Source organism: Quercus lobata, chromosome 4, assembly GCF_001633185.2.
Source record: "Quercus lobata isolate SW786 chromosome 4, ValleyOak3.0 Primary Assembly, whole genome shotgun sequence".
Classification (NCBI taxonomy): domain Eukaryota; kingdom Viridiplantae; phylum Streptophyta; class Magnoliopsida; order Fagales; family Fagaceae; genus Quercus; species Quercus lobata.
In genome coordinates this window covers 44,190,886-44,214,507 of record NC_044907.1, presented here as the reverse complement: position 1 = coordinate 44,214,507, position 23,622 = coordinate 44,190,886, and the positions used below count along the sequence as shown (strand labels likewise).

Here is a 23,622-nt window from a genome sequence, read left to right as displayed (position 1 = left end):
GTGGAGCCATAAGTTAGCTATTGGGCTTTTTATTTTATATTATAGATCTCTCTCTCTCTCTCTCTCTCTCTCTCTCTCTCTCTCTCTCTCTCTCTCTCTCTCTCTCTCTCTCTCTCCATATATATATATATATATATAGTATGTTTGTAACAGGCTAATTTGATATAAAATATCTTATTTTCTTATATATGACATAAATCAAATTTATTTTTGCATTAGTACAAAAATATTATGACTATCTTTTCATTTACTCAATTTTTAAGTGTAATTTTTGAACTATTTTTTAAATCATATTAGTTAGAAATAATATTCTTTGAACATTTTAGAATAAAATTTTTTTTTGTTAAATAAATTAGAGTTACACTGTTAAAGTATACTAATATTTTGAAAAATTATGAAACATGTATAAATTTAATAAATTTGAAATAATTTAAATAATAAATGTCACTCTATTCTTTAGAGATTAACCACCCATATTTTTCATTTTCACAAATAACAAGTGTAATAAGGATCACTAACTCTTAACCAAAAAAAAGTTTCCCAAAAAAAAAAAAAAAAACTCTTAACCAAAAAAAAAATAATCTTCTTTTCTTCTAAAAATAAAAGTATGTTATGCTAATTTAAATTCTCCAACATAATAATAATTGTCCTCATCACAAGCATGATGAGGCTTGTTTTTTTATTTTGGATTTAGTGTCATAATATTTTTATTAAGATGAGATAAATCTGTAATACGAGAGATTTAAAGATGCAAAGCCTAATTTTCAAACTATTTAGCTTTGTGTCCTTGTTTTAAAACTCAATTTTTTTAAAATCGAGTCGAGTTCCCCATATAACTCAATTTTACCATTTCCGAATTATGTGTTATTTTTGCCACACTGGACCACGTGGCCTTTTGTGTTAAAAAAATCCAGCTGGAACTTGATTTTAAGAAAATCGAGTTCCACAAAAAAAGAAAAAAAGAAAAAAAAAAGAAGAAGCAAAACTCGATATTTGTATAACCGAATTCTTCACAATTTTGAAAAAAAATAAAATAAAAAATTTGATGTGTAACTAAATATTATGAATATTGAGTTCCACTAGAAATTTGTATGTAACTTGATTTTTATGGTATCGAGTTATGTTGGAATTTTTTAAAAGTGAACTTAAGTTTAAGAAAATCAAGTTTTATTGAAGCTATATCCTGACCAGATGGTTTAGAATAAATGTTTCTATATCCTTCACTTTGGTGTTTCTTATATACAGCTCCTCAGCTATACATCCCTGGATTCGGTGTTCTTTCTCTAGCAATCATTTCTCTATCATCTCAAGTACAAAACTTATATCATAATTTGATGCACATTGAAAATATATAGGTGAGGGATAGTTTTAGAAATTGTAAAGGTTTATAAGCTAAAATGTATTTTCATATTAAGAAAATATTTTCAGTTGATATATTGTACTGTTTGTGCTAAAGCTATTTGGTTGAATGAGAGTCATGTGAGCACAATGGAAAAATATTGGTAGTTTGCGCTCTGTTCTTGTAAAAGTTAGGTGCACCACCCTTCAGTTATTTCTTGTTAGGCACTATGACAAGCATGGAACCAATATTTAGGCCATTTCTTGGCATTTGTGAGAAAATCTCAAGATGCTAATCAGGACTTTAAGCAGGATTGAATTACTCAAATAGTCTAGACGGACCATAATTCTCCTCAAAAGAAGTTAAATAATATATGGAACTTAGTAGTTAGTACTGCAGGGATACTTAAGGAGGTAGTGGCCTTTCAATACTTGCAAACTATTTATTTGAAAAACAATGGATAATTTTGAAGTTAAAGCAATCAAATTTTTGAGAGTGACAAAACAGATCTAAGACAAGTAATAACAGTAAATTAGTTGACCATTTTCACCAAGGTTGTTCCAACTTTCAGCCAGAATTAGGCACCACTATGAGCCTGCATGCATTCCTGGAACAACAAGAAAGCAAAACCAAATATGTTATTCAAAATTTAATTGCTTAGAATACCAATTCTAAGAATGAATTCTCAAAACAAGTTTTCAGCTAATTTTAGAACAAGTTTCAAAATATGAACCATACAACCCCTAAATTTAACAAGTAACGGGATAAGAAGGAAATAAATACTACTAACAATACAACAATCTAAAACCTAATGTTTTAACCCAAAACTCAATTCGGATACAACTTTTGGCTAATAAATTCGATTTTATACATATTTACCTTTATGTTCAACAGATTTCTTAAAAAACTTCATTGAAACTTCACTAAGTGCAAGTAAAACTAATACAAATTACAAAAAAAGAAAGAAAAAAGAAAAGAGGTTTCATTGTGCAAAATTCACAGCAAGACTAGTAAGTTAGAGGTAAAATTAAAATTAAGCAAACCCATCTAAAAATTACATTCAACAATTAAGTAAATCATCAATTATTGTTCTTTTTTGAGTTACATATTGCTCTAAATCAGCTCTATACTAATAAAGTTTCTATTGCCAATAAAAATAGCAGAATACATTACTTTGACTTCTCCAGTTAGGTTGGATGTCAAGTTGGATTTCGATCTCCCTTTTCTCCCGTTAGTGCATCACTGGTTAGGATTTGGGGATTTCATGGTGACTTAACACAGGGCTCAAATGTGACTAAAGGAGGAAGAAAAGGAGATATGTGATGTGGCTGAAGGAAAGAGAGAAGTGCATGGGCTGGTTTAGGGATTTCACTCAAACTTGGTATGTTTAATATTGGATTACACATTTCTTTTCTTCCAAAATTGCGAAGAACTCACTAATACTGTAAAGTTGAATTTAATCAACCATCTTGTTGGCTTTATTCCATGCCAAATTTGCTTGTATTTCAGTAATTAGTAACCCTGTATTTAGGTAGGATTCTTGTAAGGGTAGTGAATGAGATGGTGTAAAGAAATGCTCAAGAGTGTGCAAGAAAAACAAGGACTCGTGATTGGATCTCGCGGGTGACTCGCGGCTGTAAGCTACCAGAAGCTACACACGTGCTAGGCATGCTAGAAGTTGAAGCGTCATGCTAGCTGGAGCACTACAGGACAAAATAGGATAATTGGCCGTTCAATTACCTAGCGGCTAAAACTCGCGACTCAGTCAAGCCGCGAGCCAGCCTTGTTTTGAGAAACCTGACTCTTCACATTTCATTCTCACCCTAGTATAAATACCTCTTATACCCACGAAAGAAAGAGAGCTTCCAGAGAGAAATCCTAGAGAAAACAAGATTGATTCATCCCCAATTTTCATTAAGAGACTTTCTCCATTATTAAATCCTTGAGAGGCTTTTTACTAAATCCTTTTCTCACCATATCCATTACCGTGAGATGGCTGTTTGGTGTTCTGAGAAGCAGTTAGGAAGGAACCAATTTCACATTGGTTGATGCTATGGTCAAGTAGTGGAATTCGGGAAGCTAGAAAAGAAATAGGTTCGGTGCAACCTCGTTGGAGTAAGAAGCTTGGGGGACTTAGGTACACTGGGTAGATTAGGCTTGAAGGGTCTATTGCTGTTCATATATCCCAACTACATTTTCTAGTGGATTATTGATTGCTTGGAGTGCTGCAGAAAGTTTTTACACTGAGGGTTTCGGTTTCCTCTTTGATAACGCATCGTTATGTTGTCCTTAGGTTTACATCTCTCTTCCCTTAATCTTTGCCTTTTATTTTCTGCTATGGATGTGATTTTAGTTGGCTTAAATTGTTTACCAATTCTGTTCATAACTTGTGTTCATTTTCTGCACACTTATTGTTTGTCATAAAGCTTGAATTGGTAATTTTGTTATTGGGGGTCTAAACGTTCAAGAGTATTTTATACACTATTTGAACTTTCATTTGGTATCAAAGTGGGTACACTTATTGTGGTTTAAATATCTAAGTGTGATCCTTAACCCTTTGTGTTTATTTCCCATGGATTGTGATTTGTATGTCTCTTTGTATGATTTGGTTGATGATAAATGTACATGTCACATGTTTATGAAAATGCCTCTATCGGTGTGGATTCTCATGATTGTGATGCTATGTTGCATGAATCATTTGATGTTGTTGATATTCCAAATGACAAACTCTTGAAGACAAATGCTAAGAAGTTTCAAAAGAATTTAAGCAAGTTATTTTGTGAAAATGATGATTTGATTGCTAAGCTCAATGAATCCAACAAATTGGTTGAGAAATATAAAAGATTTGCTGAAGATTCTCTTGAAAAGCTAAAAGAGTTTGAATGTTTGAATATGAACTTGGATGCTAAACTTGTTTTATCTAACAAACTTGTTGATGAGTTAAAATGTGAAAATGAATCTCTTAAGATGCATTTCAAGTGTTTGATTGCTGAACCCATTGATAAAAGGGATGATAATATTTGTTGCAACCATGTTGTGGTGCCTATTGTGTGTTCTACCTCTAAGGACAAATCGGTGTACGTTCCTTCACACAAAAGAAATCAAAAGGTGGAAAGAAAGGCTGTTAAGTCAAAACCTCTGTTTAGGTCTTAACCTAAGGCTTTGGATGGATCTAATTTTGTTCCAACTTGCCACCATTGTGGTGTGATTGGTTATATAAGACCTTAATATCATAAGTTGAAGAGGGAACAAAACCATAGTGCTAGATCCCTTCCCAAAAGGCCTAGTGGACCTAAACACATTGTGTCTCACCATTGTGGTGCCTTTGGTCATCTAAAACCTCAATGCTCTAAGTTTCATGCTTTTAAAAGAATCAAAAGAAAAGAAAAACTTAAGTTTTTTGGAAATTGTGCTAAAAAGAGTAAACCAGTTTTGAGTAGAAATAGCATGTTGTTAAAGAAAATGTTTAATACTCTTAACTCCTTGACTATGTGCATCTCCGGTTTTCATTCTTCCAACCCTCGTCTCACTTCTCTTGAGATACTCATTCCAAACAAACGTTCTGTTTGGATGAGGAAGAGTTCCTATGGTTGAGCTTTTGCTCTTTTGGTCCTTGATCTAATTTTTTCGATCACTGTAGGACCTCTCGTGCATTAAATGTCATATCTTTATGCATTTTGTGCATCTTGCATTTATTTGTATGCATTGTTTTGTTTTTTGTCTTACTTTTATATTTCAGTTTTGTGTAAATAAAAATCCAAAATCACATAAATAGTGAAAAATTCAAAAAGTTTGATCGTATATATTTGAGCACATATCACATGTGAGTTTGGCTTTGTACCTTTGTACAAATGGCTTTGGCATTTTCGAGTTTAGCTTGTTATTTTTGCACTTATATTTTTGTGGGAAAAATCTTGACATCTTTGTGTGATTGTTGTAAATCGATCTTCACACTTATCATGAATGATTAGTCAATAGTTATGTTGGTTTTGATACATGCGTAAACTTATGCTTATATTTCTTTCCACTCTTTTATTTTTATTGCTTAAAGAGTCAATAAATTTAAATTTCAAAATGAAAAGAGATAATAAGCTGCAAAAGCCGTCGCACATACTAGTATTCGACTAGGAAAAAGGGAAAGCGACTTATATGAAAATGTATGATACCCAAAAAGATAAAGGCTTGTTCATCAAATTGAAATATCACAAATTTCAGGCATCAATCTCAAAATGAGATGTTTTGATTCAAAATGATCAAATGTTATGAATTGTAAAGAAGCCAAATGAAAAACTTCATCGTATGTAATCATTTTCTTGTGGGAGGTCATAAATGTTCATTTCTATAATTGAGATAGACTACTTGACTTAGTACTAGTTGTGTATGACTTGATTGAATTGATCATTGAAGTTTCACTCTAGATTAAGGACTATTCCACATTTGATACACACACACAACACATATGCTTAATGTTCAATAAATATCTTATTCATTTATTAGATTGTACTTGTCTAAATGTGATGTGTGTGTGCTCAATCTTATATGGATTAATCCAAAAAGTTTTTTGATCATTTTATATGTTTTTAGATGTAATTTTTATCACTCTTTGTGTTCATATTTAGTGCTTACTTTGTTCTTCATTGTTTAAACATGTTCTGTTTTTGAAAAATAAGTGTCAGAATTTTTGGCTACTTATTTTGGCTACTTGCGTGACCTGCCAGCAAGCTACCAATTTTGGCTACTTGTTTTGGAAACTTCCAAGCCGCGAGTTCATATAGAGGGGTTTCGTGACTCACTCGCAACTCACCAGTCACGAAATGCCCAGAATCAACTTTTTAAAGAGTTTTTTCGTGGGAAACTTGTTTTAAACCTCTCCCATCCTCTCTAAAACCCCTCTTTCAATATTTTTACATCAAAACCCAACCAATTTGAATGGTTTTTCATATTTTTACATCAAAACCCAACCAATTTGAATGGTTTTTCATTTATTAGATTATACTTGTCTAAATGTGATGTGTGTGTGCTCAATCTTATATGGATTAATCCAAAACGTTTTTTGATCATTTTATATGTTTTTGGATGTAATTTTTATCACTTTTTGTGTTCATGTTTAGTGCTTACTTTGTTCTTCATTGTTTAAACATGTTCTGTTTTTGAAAAACAAGTGTCAGAATTTTTGGTTACTTATTTTGGCTACTTGCGTGACCTGCCAGCAAGCTACCAGTTTTGGCACTCGTTTTGGCAACTTGCAAGCCGCGAGTTCATACAGAGGGGTTTCAAGACTCACTCGCGACTCACCAGTCACGAAATGCCCAGAATTAACTTTTTAAGGAGTTTTTTCGTGGGAAACTTGTTTTAAACCTCTCTCATCCTCTCTAAAACCCCTCTTTCAATATTTTTACATCAAAACCCAACCAATTTGAATGGTTTTTCATTCCATTAACATTTATAAGTAATTATAAATTCTTTTCATTAATTTTGATCCTTAGATTATGTTTTGAAGAGTTTTTTGCTTTTGGGTGAGATTTTTATCATAAGGGTTGGGAAAACTTAATTTTTGTCAAATTTCTTCATAGGATTTGTTTTTTTTGTTGATTTGCATTGGATGTTGGCCCTTTGTGGCAGAAAGAACATATATTGAGGGTGGATTTCATGATGTTCATGCATTGTTTCACATTATTGTTCATAGTGTGCATGCTAGGTGGTTGATAAAATTTCTCTTAGACATTTTCTTACTTGTTTGGACTCTGATGAGTACCAAACTTTAGGGTTTTTCATGTTTCCTCATTAGGAACATGTTTGGTTCATTAGTTGTATATTTAACACACCTTGCCCCACATGTGCATTTTTCATGCATTGGTCATGCATTGTACATAGCCACCTCTTGCACACACCTTTACTACTCTTGTCATGCATTGGTCTATACCTTACTTCTTCATCCTAACATGTCATGTTTACCTTATGCTTTGTAGCATTTTACTTTGTCTTAGGTTTGAGCTTCATTTTCTCATTCATATTGCATCCCTCATGAATCATTATCATTATTCATACCTTCATCTTTTACCCTCGTTTCTCCTTGACCCTTTTTCTATTCCTGACAAAAAGGGGGAGAGTATACTCTAAAGAGTATACCGGAGAGTTTTTGTCATTTTTATATGACTCTTGTGCACATCTTTCGGGGGAGAAATTCTATTTCTCATGCAAATTTGTAGGGGGAGAGATATTCCATAAGGAATATGCATATACCAAGGGGGAGAAGACATTGAGTTAACAATAAAACTTTATTTTGTTTGTTTCTCTTTATGTTTTTTTTCTTGTATTGCATCGTGCTTGTGTTTTGGACATGCATATATCCCTATGCTATTGTGCTTCATTGAATGCATATTCGGATGATTATTTGCTTTGCTATGTGATCATTGTAGTAATTTCTATATGATTGTTTTGGTGTATGATCAAGTTGCTCACATATTTTACATCATGTTTACTTGATTGTAATTTACTTGTCATATTATACTTGTCCTTTTATTACTTGCTTTACCTTGAAGGTCTAATGTGTTTTGTGCAAGTATTTCAAGCTACAAGTATATATGTTCCAAGTGCATCACAACTTCTTATTATTCTGAAGGGGAGAAACTTTAAGCACTTTTAGTTTATATTGTTTAAGTTTATATTTAGTATTTTGTGGTTTGTACCTATGTTGCTTTTGTAAGTTTTTAGGGTTTCTTTTCATATTTTGTAGACTTTATGGTTTTTACCATACTTTATGCAACTTTTATGCTTTGTTAAATCAGTATTTCTAACTAAATGTCATGCATTTTCCTTTTAAGTACTGTCACTCATGTGCCCTTGTAGGATTGTTCCTAGATGCATATACTTAGCGTATTATGCATTAGTTGAGTGTTGGGCATACAAGTGATTTGCATTGATCTTATTAGTTTGTATGTCCAAGTGTTCATTCCAAGTGTGAATGAGTATTGTGGTTACTACTTTGTAGTGATTGCTTGTTTGATCAAGGCATGATTTATTTCTTAACTCCATCTTTGCTTGATCACATTATGCCTGCTTCATATGCATTTTATACTTTTCTGCATACAATGATCATGGTGTATTATTGTGTTTCAGGAGATTCATGTTCATATGATTCAAAAGCTTCACAGTTTAAGTCTAGAGTCTATTTTAGGGTTTTGTCCCGGAATAGCCAAAGGGGGAGATTATAAGGTTGAATTTAATCAAACATCTTGTTGGCTTTATTCCATGTCAAATTTGCTTGTATTTCAACAATTGGAAATCTTGTATTTAGGTGGAATTTTTGTAAGGGTAGTGAGTGAGATAATGTGAAGAAATGCTCAAGAGTGTGCAAGAAAAATAGGGACTCGCAACTGGATCTCGTGGGTGACTTGTGGCTGCAAGCTGCCAGAAACGGCACACGTGCCAGGCATGCCAGAAGTTGAAGCGTCATGTTAACTGGAGTACTACAAGACAAAATAGGACAACTGGCCGTTTAGTTACCTCGCGGCTGGAACTCGTGACTCAGTTAAGCCGCGAGGCTAAGCTGCAAGCTAACTCTGTTTTGAAAAACCCGACTCTTCACATTCCATTATCACCCTAGTATAAATACCCCTTATACCCACGAAAGAAAGAGAGTTTCTAGAGAGAATTTTGAGAGAGAAACCTTAGAGAAAACAAGATTGATTCATCCCTAATCTTCATTAAGAGACTCTTCAAATTTCTCAACTCTTTTCTTCTCTATTGTTAAATCCTTGAGAGGCTTTTTACCAAAACTTTTTCTCACCATATCCATTTCTTCGAGAGGGTTGTTTGGTGCTTTGGGAAGCAGTTAGGAAGGAAACAATTTCACATTGGTTGATGCTATGGTCAAGTAGCGGAAACTGGAAAGTTAGAAAAGAAATAGGTTCGGTACAATCTCATTAGAGTAAGAAACTTGGAGGGCTTAGGTACCCTGGGTAGATTAGGCTTGGAGGGTCTATTACTGTTCATGTATTCCAACTACATTTTCTAGTGGATTATTGACCGCTTGGAGGGCGGTGGAGAGGTTTTATGTCGAGAGTTTCGGTTTACTCTTCGATAACACATCGTTGTGTTGTCTTTGTATTTGCATCTCTCTTCCCTTAATCTTTACCTTTTATTTTCTGCCGTGGATGTGATTTTAATTGGCTTAGATTGTTTACCAATTCTGTTTATAGCTTGTGTTCGTTTTCCGCACACTTATTATTTGTCATAAAGCTTGAATTGGTAACTTTGTTGTTAGGGGTCTAAACGTTCAAGGGTGTTTTATACACTATTTGAACTTTCAAACACTAAAAGCGAATGACAATACCCAAAAAAGAAAAAAAAAAAAAAAAAATCTCTATGGAACTCAATTTTAAGGAAATTGAGTTCTAGCTTGAATTTTTTAAAACAGCCACGTCTTCTCAGTCCAGTGTGGCAAAATTTTCACATAATTTGGAAATGGTAAAATTGAGTTATATGGGGAACTTAATTTTCAAAAAATCGAATTTCAAAACAAGAACATGATGCCAAATAGTTTGGAAATAGGAATAAATTGCTACATAGTTTAAATTATAATGTAAGAGTAATAGTAAATAAAAATAATGCATTACTCGTTGACACATACTTATCTGTTTCAGGAACATCTATACCTTAAGTTGGGAATTAGGTTTGGGCCTGCTTCTGGGTTTCGAATTTGGACTCTTCTTGAAACTTGGGTGGGCTTTTAACAATGGATCTCACTTTCGGAGTTGGGCGAGTGAAGTGAACTGCCTGTAAGTGTTGGTTGCTACCTGCTGGTGTGCTGTTTAAGTTGAAGGCGAGGTAGTGGTTTGGTTATGTGACTTTCGAGTTTGTGGCAGCCATTGATGATGGTATTGTGCCGTGATATGGGTTTCGGATAATGTGTGTGAATGTGAATTGTGGCTGAGAGTACTGCCTTGAGTGAGGTTTCTGTATGTGAGAGCAAGGAAGATGAGGATGTGGAGTGAATGACTGTGCTTTCTGGATGACTAAATAAGCCGGTTTAGTTCCTTTTATTACTCATCCATGCTATTATCGCTGTGACATATCTTCAATAGTAGGACAGATTTCTAAAAGTTGTAAAATGTTGATAAAAAAACTGAGCTGTGGTTACCCACCCATGATTAATTTGCCGATTTGGGTACACTACTGCCGAACATTGTCCACAAAGTAACACATGAATTTTGAGTGATGTGTAATCTATCGAGTGGGGCTAATCACAAAAGTAAGAGTGGACAACGCTAACTAGAGGGATTTCAAAATCGCATGCCCAATTGCATTGGATTTGGGTTAATTACCTTCAACCCAACTGCGGCGACAAATAATAGGGGCCACGCCTGAGCTAGAAAGTTGATTTGGGACAGCCATTGGAGAATTATTTATTCTATTCAATGGCTGTGGATAAGTAATTTGATCGCATAGCTAACCATGACAAATGACACCACCACTAGGTTTGCTTGACCTGCCATTCTAACATGACCCTATAATTTGAGGTAATGGATATTGTCAAGAGGGGAGCAATAAGCAATTAGATGTTGAAATCGTATCGGCTGTTTAGTGTTAATGTGATGTGTCATATAGAATTTATTTATTTATTTTTAAATCTCACCTGAACAGAAATTCTGTTGTCAAGTGAAAAGATAGAATTAAATCATTTTCTAACTCACGTAAAGGAGTGGTATGAGTATGAGGTCACATGACAAAGTAGTGAATGCTAAACTCTTGTACTTGGCAGCAAAGTTAATTACTCGTTTAATTACTGTGAAAAATGTTGTATTTATAGCTGATGATGCCGAAAATAGTATCACCAGTGAGTCACACGTTCCTCGTACGATCAAACGGCACCTGCACAACGAAAAGGAAGAACCTAGCAGAGAGTACCGGTGTGGTACCGGCCAAACACCCTCCGAAGGTCAAGTTAGAACTATTCTCACTGCTCTAGAGTGCTAGAGAGGGTAAATTATCCGTACCTTAGTTTGTGAGGATGCTTGGGCTTTTATACTAGTAGAAGGTTGACCTCTTTACCTTGGAGTAGAAGTCCTTTCCTTATAGGAGTCCTTTTGAGCGTATTTTACGGGATCTTTTCCTTATGGGGATCCTTTAAATATTATCTAGCGTGGAAAGCAAGTAAACTTGTGCCCGATCCGTCAGCCTCAATTTTCCTCCGTCACCTTTGTTATACCGTCAGCATTTGAGTCGTCAACCACGGAGTCAGCTGATACTATGACCGTCAGCATAAGCACCGTCTGCTACGCCCAAAGAAAAAGTATTAAACCGTCGGCTTTATGTCCGTGTGGTTTAAGCTCTCCTTTTATCCTCATCAGTTGCCCCCTACTCTACATGTTCGACGAATAAGACCGTCAGCATGTGGAGTTAGAAGATGACTAGGGAAAAATCAAATATGAACGACTCCTCGATCTTCGAGCTATTAAATGTAAGGTCACGTGGCATTCATTCGTTGGCCTCGTTTCTGGGCGCGGGCGTCGCCTCGTCTTCCGTGCGTTTTCTCTCTTGTATAAATACCACGCCCCTTCACTCATTTCATCATTTCAACCTCGCTGGTTTTTCAAGAGAGAATCCGTCACCCTTACTTCCAATTTGATCCGTCCGCTGTTATCAACACCGTCACTTTCAAGGTCGTTCCATCCATTCAAGATCTGCTTCACCTGTAAGTTCTTCTTTCCTTCTCTTCGCTTTTTTCTCCCTTTTTTATTTTTTCCTGAAAAAACAAAGTCAGTCTAGGAACTTAGAGCATATCCGTCACTTGTAGGTAGTCAGATGTCGAGTGACGCGTCGAGTGATCAGTCGTTAGTCCGCGATGGAGCGGGCTACGACGAATTCTTTGGCTCAGGTCAAGAGTCCGACGGCTTTTCTGAATCGTCAGGAAAGGAAACGTCAGCCCAGTCCCTTAGTATTGATGTAGAAGGCCAAGTTGAGGAAGTTAGGGATAAAGTGTTAAGTGAGGTTGAGGTCAAGAGGAGAGACGAGGAAATTTGTGTTGACGGGAACGGGGATGAAGGCGACGAGGAGTCGGATAGTGACGGGAGTAGGGACGAGGGTAACGAGGTTAGTAGTGACGGAAATGAGGATGAAGGTGACGACGAGTCCTGTGATGGAACTTCAGGGAGTTCTGGAGGTAACCGTCCCTTCATCCTCCCGGAGGAGTGGGCCGTCAATAAATTCCTTCCAAAGATGAGCAACAGAGTTTTTAACGAGTTGCGTACCCGTTTCCAAATCCCAGACCACATTCCTATCCGTCTCCCTAGAAAAAATGAGAAGTGTTATACAGGGAGGACTGCTGATGTGGGGATGTACGATGCCATGTTCGCTGCTGGCCTTAGATTACCACTGACGGCTTTACACCGTCTAGCGGATTTCTTGGGATTGTCCGTCAGCCAAATTGCTCCGAATGCCTGGAGGATTTTTATTGGTGCTGAGATCCTTTGGGGTCGCTTGAGTGGGGGGAACCGTCAGCTTTCGCTAGACGAGTTCTTTTATTGCTACAGACCCCAGCATAAAGTATCTGCCAAGGGGACTTACCATTTTGCTCCACGTGAGAAGAGCTTAAGATTAGTGTTTGATATGCCAGACTCCAATAGAAATTGGAAGAATAGATTTTTCTTTGTTAAAGGGACGGATTGGGTGTGCCGTCCAGGTGAGTGGGATACACTGCCTGGCGGTTATTTTGATAACACTTGGGCCTATATTAGGGAGTCAGGTTGCCCCCTTGTCTTACCGTCTCTTTTCATTTATCAGGGAGTTTTCTTGAGTCCGTCTCCTTTAACACCGTCTATTCCCTTTTATTTCAGCTAGTGCTCGCCCGGAGATATCTGACGAACAAAGGGAATTTATCCGTCGGATACTTGGCATATCGCTTGAGCAACGGAAGTGTAGGGACTTGATCACCCTAGACACCCTCCATTTGTATTGTGGGGGTCCAGAGCCGACGGTTGAAGCTCGGAAGTTGGAAGAATTTTCTCGTAAACGTAAGTCGAAGCCTTACATGACCCGTCGGTTTATTTCTTTCGTCGGCTATTACTGATCCGTCAATTTATTTTGTGTAGAGATGGAAGCTGCGAAGCAAAGGGTGAGGGCTGCTGCTGCCCGTAAGAAGGAGGAGGAGAAAGTTAAGGGAAAAGAAGGAGCGTCAACCCCTCATTCCTCTTTGAAGAGTTCAGTTAAGAGGAAGGCTGACGGAAAGGACGATCCTCCTTCTAAGAAGGTAGCTGTCAGTGCAGGGGATGTGCCTTCCACGAAGTCGCCTCCCAAGTCTGGTCACGGTGCTGGGAAAGGAGTGATGACCTCTTCTGGTCCCGTCATTGAGGGACCCCGTTGCTTGCTGACCCACAAGGATTATGCTGTTGAGGGGGTAGAATCCCTCATAAAACAGACGGATCTTGACCCTTGTGCTCAGCTAGGGACGGAAGACCTGGGGGCGTCAGCTTTCTTTGACATAGCACGGGTATGCTTTTTACTTTGATTAATTTAATGTTTGCCTTGCTTTATGGCTGACGGTTGTACTTCCTTCAGGCCTTGGTTCGTGTAAAAGCACTTCAAGACCGGTGCGTGGCCAAAGAAGGCGTCGTTTCTCGGGTTAGGAGGCATAACGCCAATCTGATGGATCAGCAAGCGCAATATAAGGAGGCCGTCCGTCTCTTAAACTCAGAGCTGAAGGATGTAAAGGAGAAGTTGGGAGAGGCTGAGGGTCAGCAGAAGAAGCTTGAGGAGGAGGTTTCATCCTTACGTGCACAAGTAGAGACGGCTGGGACTGATGCGGTCCAAAAATTCAAGACAACCCAGTCATTTATTGACTCCTGCGCTGATTATTACGGCACAGGTTTCGACGATTGTCTGAGGCAGGTAGCGTCAGCTTATCCAGAGTTGGATCTATCCGGAATTACCATGGACGCCTCCGTGCCGATGACTCCTGCTCGTGAAACTGTTGCTGACAAAGGTGACGGACCTATTAGTTTGGACTCTTTGCTTAATGATGCCGGAGTTATTTTGGCTCAGCCAGCCGTCACTATTCCTGCCGAGTCTTCAGATGCGGCACAAATTGCCAAGGATAAAGCTGACGGGGTCTCCAAGGATGTTCCTGCCATTTAACCATAGCTTTTCTATTGTAATTTTTGAACAATGTTTTTAAATGTCCTTTTGTTTATTGGGCTTTTTACCTGTAACTCTATTTGCCCCTTTTTATGGCACTTGGAATTCGTCGCTTTGAACATGTATACTGATTCTAATTTCTTATGGCCCCATTTATTTGATGAGATCGTTATTTTTTTGATTTTTTAGCCCCTTTTTATCATTTCTACGGGCTTGTTGGTTTGAGAACCACGTTTGTAAGTAGGGTCTTACTTTTTCGTTAGACCGTCATCTATTGGACCGTCTGCCTTATAGGTCCGTTAGTTTTAGGACCTGGTCCATATGATGATATTTTCATCTATTGGATCGTTGACTTTGTTGGACCGTCACTTTTTTAATTTTGGTTTTTCCGGACCGTTGTTTTCTTGGCCTTAGCCTTGACGTTTTTGACACCTTTATTAGTCCGTCAGTTTTTTAAGTCCTGGTCCATATGATGATATTTTCATCCACTAGACCGTCAGCTTTTTAAGCCTGGTGTATCTAACACCTTCATTAGTCCTTAGTTTTTTAGGACTTCGTCCATTTGATGATCGCTTCATCTTTTGGACCGTCGGCTTATTAGATTTCCCGGACCGTTGGCCTTAGACTTGATTTCTCTGACATCTTTTTTGGCCCGTCAGCTTTTTAAGCTTTGGTGTATTTAACACCTTCATTAGTCCTTAGTTTTTTAGGACTTCGTCCATTTGATGATTGTTTCATCTTTTGGACCGTCGGTTTTTTAGATTTCCCGGACCGTTGGCCTTAGCCTTGATGTCTCTGACATCTTTTTTGGTTCGTCAGCTTTTTAAGCTTTGGTGTATTTAACACCTTCATTAGTCCTTAGTTTTTTAGGACTTCGTCCATACGATGATTGTTTCATCTTTTGGACCGTCGGCCTTAGCCTTGATGTCTTTGACGTCTTTTTGGTCCGTATGTTATGGACTTAGCGGTTTTGGCCGCGAACCTAGTAGACCGTAGAAGAAATACACTTCAGTAATTTCTGAAAAACTCCTCTTATTGTCATGCATTCAAATGAAAGTAATTAAAACCAAATCCTGCCCCTTGGGCTAAAAAGAAGAATTGTTGCAAAAGATTAAAGTAAATGATAGTTATGAGGAGTGAGACTAAAGTCTTGCTGGAATGTAAAATAAAAAATTGAACTTTGTGCTGTCGCTCCTACTGGTAGTATCTTCGTAGGTGCTCGGTGTTCCACGGGTGCGGCAGTTTCTTTCCTTCCAATGTCTCTAGATGGTATGTGCCTTTCCTTAGCCACGACGTAACTCTGTAGGGTCCTTCCCAATTGGGGCCGAGTTTCCCTTGGGTAGGGTCCCTAGCGGCGCCCATGACCTTTCTAAGAACAAGGTCTCCAACCTGGAAGTCCCTGTGTCGAACCCGAGAGTTGTAGTGTTTAGCCATACGGTCCTGGTATCGAGCGAGCCTTTGTTCTGCTATTGCCCTGATTTCGTCTATTAGGTCCAGCTGTAGTCGCATGGCCTCATCATTTTTGTTTTCGTCGTGGTTGTGCACCCTGTAGCTTGTGAGCCCAACTTCTGCTGGAATGACCGCTTCATTTCCATATGTCAGTCGGAATGGTGTTTCTCCTGTGGGTGTCCTTGCTGTCGTCCTGTAAGCCCATAATATGCTTGGCAATTCATCGGGCCATATACCCTTTGCCCCCTCGAGCCGGGTCTTGATAATTTTGAGCAAGGATCGGTTCGTTACTTCGACTTGGCCATTAGCCTGAGGGTGGGCGGGGGAGGAATAGTGGTTCTTTATTCCTAGTTGTGAGCAGAAATCTCGAAAGGGGTCGTTGTCGAATTGCCGTCCGTTGTCCGAGACGAAGACTCTAGGAATGCCAAACCTGCATATGATACATCTCCAAACAAAGCTTCGTACGTTTTTCTCCGTGATTGTGGCCAATGCTTCAGCTTCCACCCATTTTGTGAAATAGTCGATGCCTACCGCCAGGAACTTTAGCTGTCGTGCTGCTGTAGGGAAGGGTCCCATGATATCTAAGCCCCACTGTGCGAACGGCCATGGGGCCGTCATTGGGGTCAGCTCTTCGGTTGGTTGCCTAATAATGTTGCTGAACCTTTGGCACTTGTCGTAGGCCCTGACATAGGCTTCGGCGTCCTTCTGCATAGTGGGCCAATAGTATCCTGCTCGCACAAGCTTGTGTACCAACGATTTGGTCCCTGAGTGGTTTCCGCAGATTCCTTCATGCACCTCTCTCATGACATAGTCTGCCTCTTCCACACCCAAGCATCTTAGATATGGTCGGGAGAAACCTCTTTTGTAAAGGACATCTTTTATCAAGACGAACCTCGCTGCCTGGACCTTAAGTCTTCTTGCGGCTTCCTTTTCGTCTGGTAAGACCCCGTCCCTCAAGTATGAAACTAACGGCGTCGTCCAGCTTTTGTCGGAGCATATTTCCTGCATGTTGCTGAGGTCTATTAGCGGAGAAAGCTGTATGAAGGAGAGTACATTACCAGGGATGACCATTTGTTCTGCTGAGGCGGCTTTCGCTAGGCGATCGGCCCGCTCGTTTTCTTCTCTAGGGATTTGGACAACTTTAGCTTCTAGGTCAGCCACTCTTGCTTTTACTTCACCAAGGTACTTCTTCATCTTTTCGCCCTTGCACTCATAGTCTCCATTGATTTGGTTAGTGACGACCTGTGAATCGCAGTAGATGACTACCCTCGCGGCTCCTGCTGCTTTCCATGAGTTGAGCGTGGGTCGCCCGAGGATAGCGTTGTAGGCTGATGAGCAATCGACCACCAAGAATGTCACGTCCCTGGCTATTTGTCGAGGGTAGTCGCCTACAATGACGGATAATGTGACTGCGCCTAATGGGAATACCCGGCTCCCGCCGAAGCCAACAAGCGGGGCGTTGGTTGGGATCAACCGCTCTCTGTCGATCCTCATCTGCTGGAACGCTGTATAGTATAGAATTCCACTGAACTGCCATTGTCGACCAGCACCCGGTGCATGTTGTAGTCCCCCACACGCAGGCTGACGACGAGCGCATCGTCATGTGGATGGTGAAGGCGTCGCGCGTCTTCCTCTGAGAATCCGATTATGGGACCTTCTCTCCGTGCTATCTTCGGCACGACTCCCGTCAGCTGAACATTTTGTACCATCCGAAGATAGGTCTTGCGGGCTTTCTTGGATGACCCGGCGGCAGCCGTTCCTCCTACGATCATCCTGATATTCCCGATCGGAGGCCTCGGTCGCTCATTGTCCCGTCGGGGGTGCTGGTCTTGTGCGGGGGGATCCGCTCTCTCCTTGCTAACGAATCTCTGCAGCTTTCCTTGTCTGATAAGGGCCTCAATCTGCTGCTTGAGGTCATAGCAATCAGCCGTGTCGTGGCCGTGGTCGCGGTGGAAACGGCAATACTTATCCCTGGAACGTTTGTTGGGGTCGCTTTTCAGTTTTCCTGGGAACGTCAGAGCCTCTTCGTCCTTGATTTGTATAAGGACTTGATCCACCGGGGCTGTTAGCGGAGTGAAGCTTGTGAACCTTCCCCCCATTGGTCTAGGGCGTCTTTCTTCCCTCCGGTCTCCTGTTCTTGTCTTCTTGCGGCCTTGGTCTTGCCGATTGTCTTCTTGTCGTTCTCTTTTCCTGGGCTTCTCTTCCCGAGCTAATAGGGCATCTTCAGCGTTCATATACTTCGTGGCGCGGTAAAGCACTTCCGACATGGTCTTAGGGTCGTTTTTGTATAGGGAAAACAAAAACTTTCCCTTCTTCAAGCCATTCGTGAATGCCGCAACAAGGATCTTATCGTCGGCTTCATCGACTGAGAGTGCCTCTTTGTTGAAGCGGGAGATGTAAGCCCTTAAAGTTTCATCTTCTCGCTGTTTCATGCTCATCAAGCACGCTGTAGACTTCTTGTATCGATGGCCTCCAATGAAGTGTGCGGTAAACTGAGCGCTGAGCTCTTTGAAGGTGCCGATGGAGTTTGGTGCCAGTCGGCTGAACCAAATTCTCGCTGCGCCCTTCAGTGTTGTAGGGAAGGCCCTACACATGATGGCGTCCGCTACTCCTTGAAGGTGCATTAGGGTCTTGAAGGTCTCCAGGTGGTCCAGCGGGTCCTTGACCCCGTCATAACTGTCTATCTGTGGCATGCGGAATTTGCTTGGTAAAGGGTAGGAGTTGACGGTGGCGGTGAACGGCGAGTCAGTTCGGTTGACAAGGTCGTCCAGGTCGCTTGATACTCGTCCCTTGAGAGCATTCATCATGACCTCCATTTGTTCCTTCATGGCCTGCATCTCCGCGATAACAAGTGGCGGAGCAATCTCTGCGAGGGAGGGGATGCTCGTGTTCTGCCGTTCTGGTTTGCTCGGGGCGTTGCTGGCCTGGGGGCCTTCCTGATTTCTCCTGTCGGCGCTAGTTCCCTCTTGATCTGCTCCTTGGTTGTTGGGGGCTGCATTCTTCTGTCTCAGTTGCTCTTCTAGGTCGTGATTTTGTTTGGTGAGGCGCTTTACGGCAGCGGCGAGTGTCCTCACCTGTCTTTCAAGAGCAGTCGTAGGGGCTTCTTCTTCTTGAGCGTCGTTGGTAGTCGCCATTGAGCGAGTGAGTACCATGTAACTCTTTTGTCTAGGAAGCGAGAACGTGCTACGCTTCCCACAGACGGCGCCAACTGATGATGCCGAAAATAGTATCACCAGTGAGTCACACGTTCCTCGTACGATCAAACGGCACCTGCACAACGAAAAGGAAGAACCTAGCAGAGAGTACCGGTGTGGTACCGGCCAAACACCCTCCGAAGGTCAAGTTAGAACTATTCTCACTGCTCTAGAGTGCTAGAGAGGGTAAATTATCCGTACCTTAGTTTGTGAGGATGCTTGGGCTTTTATACTAGTAGAAGGTTGACCTCTTTACCTTGGAGTAGAAGTCCTTTCCTTATAGGAGTCCTTTTGAGCGTATTTTACGGGATCTTTTCCTTATGGGGATCCTTTAAATATTATCTAGCGTGGAAAGCAAGTAAACTTGTGCCCGGTCCGTCAGCCTCAATTTTCCTCCGTCACCTTTGTTATACCGTCAGCATTTGAGTCGTCAACCACGGAGTCAGCTGATACTATGACCGTCAGCATAAGCACCGTCTGCTACGCCCAAAGAAAAAGTATTAAACCGTCGGCTTTATGTCCTTGTGGTTTAAGCTCTCCTTTTATCCTCATCAATAGCATAACTTGAAATAATAACTCTAGAGCTACAAAATTTTAAAATATTTCACAGTTTTTGGGGTGGTAATTTGTTGGTGATATATGATAAAGTGATGTTAGTAATGATTTCAAGGTGAAAATAGCCAAATAGCACATTTTTGCAAATTATGTTACAATCTATTACTGTTTCGAAAATATGTAAGAATTTACCACTATTTGAATACTCAAGTTTGGCGAAATTGAGTTTTCCATGATACTCGAGTTCATAAAACTCGAGTACCCTAAAAAATTTTCAAAATCTTTCAGAGTATATTTTTTCAAAGAACTCGAGTTTCATGGCAAACTTGAATTTCACAAACTCAAGTTTCAAAAAGATGGTTGATCATTACATATTTCTAAAACAGTGATAAATTGTTAATTTTTTTACTAAATAGTGGTAGTGGGTCATTTTAGCCATAATTTTGGATAAAAAATTATCAAAACTTACCAATTTTAACTATTGTAAAATATATTTTATTTATAACATTACTTTTGCCAAAAATGTGTGCATGACTGTCCTGTCAAAAGGCAAGTAGTGGGGTTTAATTAGTCAAAGTACGCTAAGGGCTCGATGATGGGTAAGCCACTACTTTACTATGGAAACAATGTGGTGTTGATAATTTTCGTTAATTGTAATTAGCTCCCTTTATAAGTTTATTTTGATTTTGGAGAACTTGGAGGAACATGAACTTAAAAAAATTTGTTAAGTGTTTTTTTTTTTGGGTGTATTTAGAGAGTGTTAGATATTATAAAAATATGGAGATAGAGAATAGAGAGAGAACAAAAGATTTATATAGTCTATATATATATATATATATAAAACCGAAGCTTTTGAAGCTTCCACAATTTTCCACGTCAGCACAATATTTAAATTAAATTAAATTAAATTTTCCACTTCATCACTGTTTTCCTTTTCCAATGCAAATTAGACTTCTAGCCAAATAAGGACACTCTCTCACCGCCTCTACTCTCTCCTATTTAAGAATTGCTTGCATAGAAAACCTAAGCCCTAAAAACTTATTTTTGTTGCAACACAATTTTCTCCTTAAAACTTATTTTTCTTCAAGATTTTTTTTTAGGGCGGCTCATGCTTCACAATTCACATATTCCACTTATGTATTGGACTACTCTCCTTCTTCGGTCAATGCATCAAGGCTAGGGTTATTTGATTTGTTCAATAAAAATTATAGATTTGTTGTTTTTTCTTATAAGTTTGTCAATTGTTGTTTTGTTTATTTAATTGCTGGGCCTAAATATTTTAATTAAATCTTCAAATTTTTAATCAAATAACCCTAATCTTGATGCATTGACCGAAGAGGAACAGGAGTCCAATACATAAGTGGAAAAGCTATAATCATGGATTCCCTTCTTTCTATTGTATTTCTCTATTGCGTAATTATATATGTGTATATATATATGTATATATATATTATTTTATTTCAATACTTTTGAAGCTTTGAATCTTCTGATTTTTTTTTAAAATTCTTTTTTTGGCCTTTTGGAAGTTTTAACATCAACTTTTGGGTTTTATTTTTTCTATTATCAGAAATTATCTAGAAGATTTCAATGAATATCCATGGATTATTCTTTTTGGGGGTAAGCCATCTTTATCTTATATTTCTATTTCTAACTTTTTTTTCCTATATTTTTTCTTTAATTGTCCGTGTTTACGTCTCTTTTTGTTTTTCTTATTTTTTCTTTAATTGTCCGTGCTTATGTCTCTTTTTGTGTGAGTATGTGTCATCGTATCTGGGTACTTAGGCAAAATCTATAAAGACTAAAGATGCTTTTTTTTTTGGTAATGAATCCTGTGTTTTTTATGACTTTAGTGAGTCATATTTTTAATGATCGAAATGGTTTTGTTTGACGTGGATTTTGTTCATATTGGTTTCAAAGTTTATTTCTTGGCTTATATTATAGATTGTAATATATTTATTCATCAAACTGTTTAGTTGAGTTTGTTTTCGAAATTGTTTTCAGTGTTGAACATTTTCTTGAAGCATGTTGGTATCATATATTAAAATACTGTTAAGTTGATGATAATAATAATAATAATATAGTTTAATAAATGTCTGAAACGTATAGCTGTTAATAAATGTTTTAGCTATATGATTTTATTTTACAAATTCAATTTTGATGTTGTAGTAAAATAAACAAAGATTAAATTATATATTGTACTCAATACATTTCCCGTGCATCGCACGGGTTAGCGACTAGTTAAGTCTAATGCAAAGTCTAGCGAGTGAGGTCATGTATTTACTTCGTAGGAATGGGGTCTACTTTGGTGAGAATCCACATAAAAAAATAAATAAATAAAAAGATTTCAGCATCTATATATTGGGTAGTGTATCAAATAGCAGCTGTGCCAAAGTGATTTAAAAAAAAAAAGAAAAAAAAAAAGAGTAGAACTGTTATCTTCCCTTGCCAGAAAGATAGAATTAAATCATTTTCTAATTTTTCCTTGAAAAAAGGAAAATTCTACTTCAGCTAGGGGCAAGGGATAATCTAAGCCTAAGGTCATGGCAACGTAGTGAATTCTAAACCCTTAAAACTCACGTATTGAAGCACTAGTGTCAACCCCTCAAGCCCTTATAGAATGAAACCCATTTTTTTTTTTTTTTTTTTAATTTTAGAATGAAACTTGATATGAAAGAGGTTTTCAAGTGGGTCTTAAAACTTATAATAGTTGATATTATTATTATTCAATATGTATCTTTAAGATAGGAAGATACACCTTTCCCTATAATAATAATAATAATAATCTATATATTACTAAAAGCTGAAACGCAACATTTAATGCTATCATGCTCACGTTGAGCCACATCAGCATCCACGTCATTATCCTTTTTCTTTTCAATTTTCTTATAATTGTTTTTTAACATTTACTTTTTTTTAATAATTGCACTTTCTCCAACCTTTCTCATGCTTTTACCTTTTCATCTCCCTACTACCCTCAACCTTAATATCACTTTTCATCTTTCTTTATTCTATCTCTTCATTTTTCCCCCCTTACCTTTTCATCTCCCCACTACCCTCAACCTTAATGTCACTATTCATCTTTTCATCCATTTTCGTTTATTTTGTCTCTTCATATTCACACCATCTTCTATAAATTTGTTATTCTCTCTTCCATTCTTTGCATAGTTTTCCATCACAAAAAAGTTGTTTCTCCCTCTCTCTCTCTCTCTCTCACATAATAATTTTTGGATTTTTTTTTCCTGCATCTCTGCTAAAGTTGATAAATTTTTGTGTTTGTTATAACTTTATGTTGGGTTGGTATGATTTAGTTTTGTATTTTAAGTTTTTTTTTTTTTTTTGGTTCTCTTTGTTAAATATTATACTATTGCGTAATAAAAAAATTAATCTATATCTATATTTATATATTACTAAAAGTTGAAACATAGCGTTTAATGTTACTATACTCACGTTGAGCCACATCAGCATCCATGTCATTATCCTTTTTCTTTTCAATTTTCCTATAATTTTTTTTTAACATTTACTTTTTTTTAAAAAATAATTTCACTTTCTCCAACCTTTCTCACGCTTTTACCTTTTCATCTCCTCACTACCCTCAACCTTAATATCACATTTCATCTTTCTTAATTTTGTCTCTTCGTCTTTTCCTCCCTTACATTTTCATCTTCTCACTACCCTCAACCTTAATGTAACTATTCATCTTTCCATCCATTTTCTTTTATTTTGTCTCTTCATATTCACACCATCTTCTATAAATTTGTTATTTTCTCTTCCATTTTTTGCATAGTTTTCCATTACAGAAATGTTGTTTCTCTCTATCTCTCTCTCTCAATTATTTTTGGATTTTTTTTCTTTTTTTTTTTTTTCTTGCATCTCTGCTTAAGTTGATAAAATTTTGTGTTTGTTATAACTCTACATTAGGTTGGTATGATTTAGTTTTGTGTTTTATGTTTT

The 23,622-nt window shown here is 38.1% G+C and overlaps 1 protein-coding gene across 1 annotated transcript; it reads left to right on the top strand.

Annotated features, from left to right (window-relative positions):
• Window positions 1–13,505: 13,505 nt before the first annotated feature.
• On the top strand, window positions 13,506–14,935 carry LOC115987971. Its single transcript, XM_031111586.1, has 2 exons — window positions 13,506–13,829; window positions 13,898–14,935. The coding sequence occupies exons 1-2, from the start codon at window positions 13,665–13,667 to the stop codon at window positions 14,471–14,473; spliced, it is 741 nt and encodes a 246-aa protein (XP_030967446.1). The 5' UTR covers window positions 13,506–13,664; the 3' UTR covers window positions 14,474–14,935.
• Window positions 14,936–23,622: the final 8,687 nt, after the last annotated feature.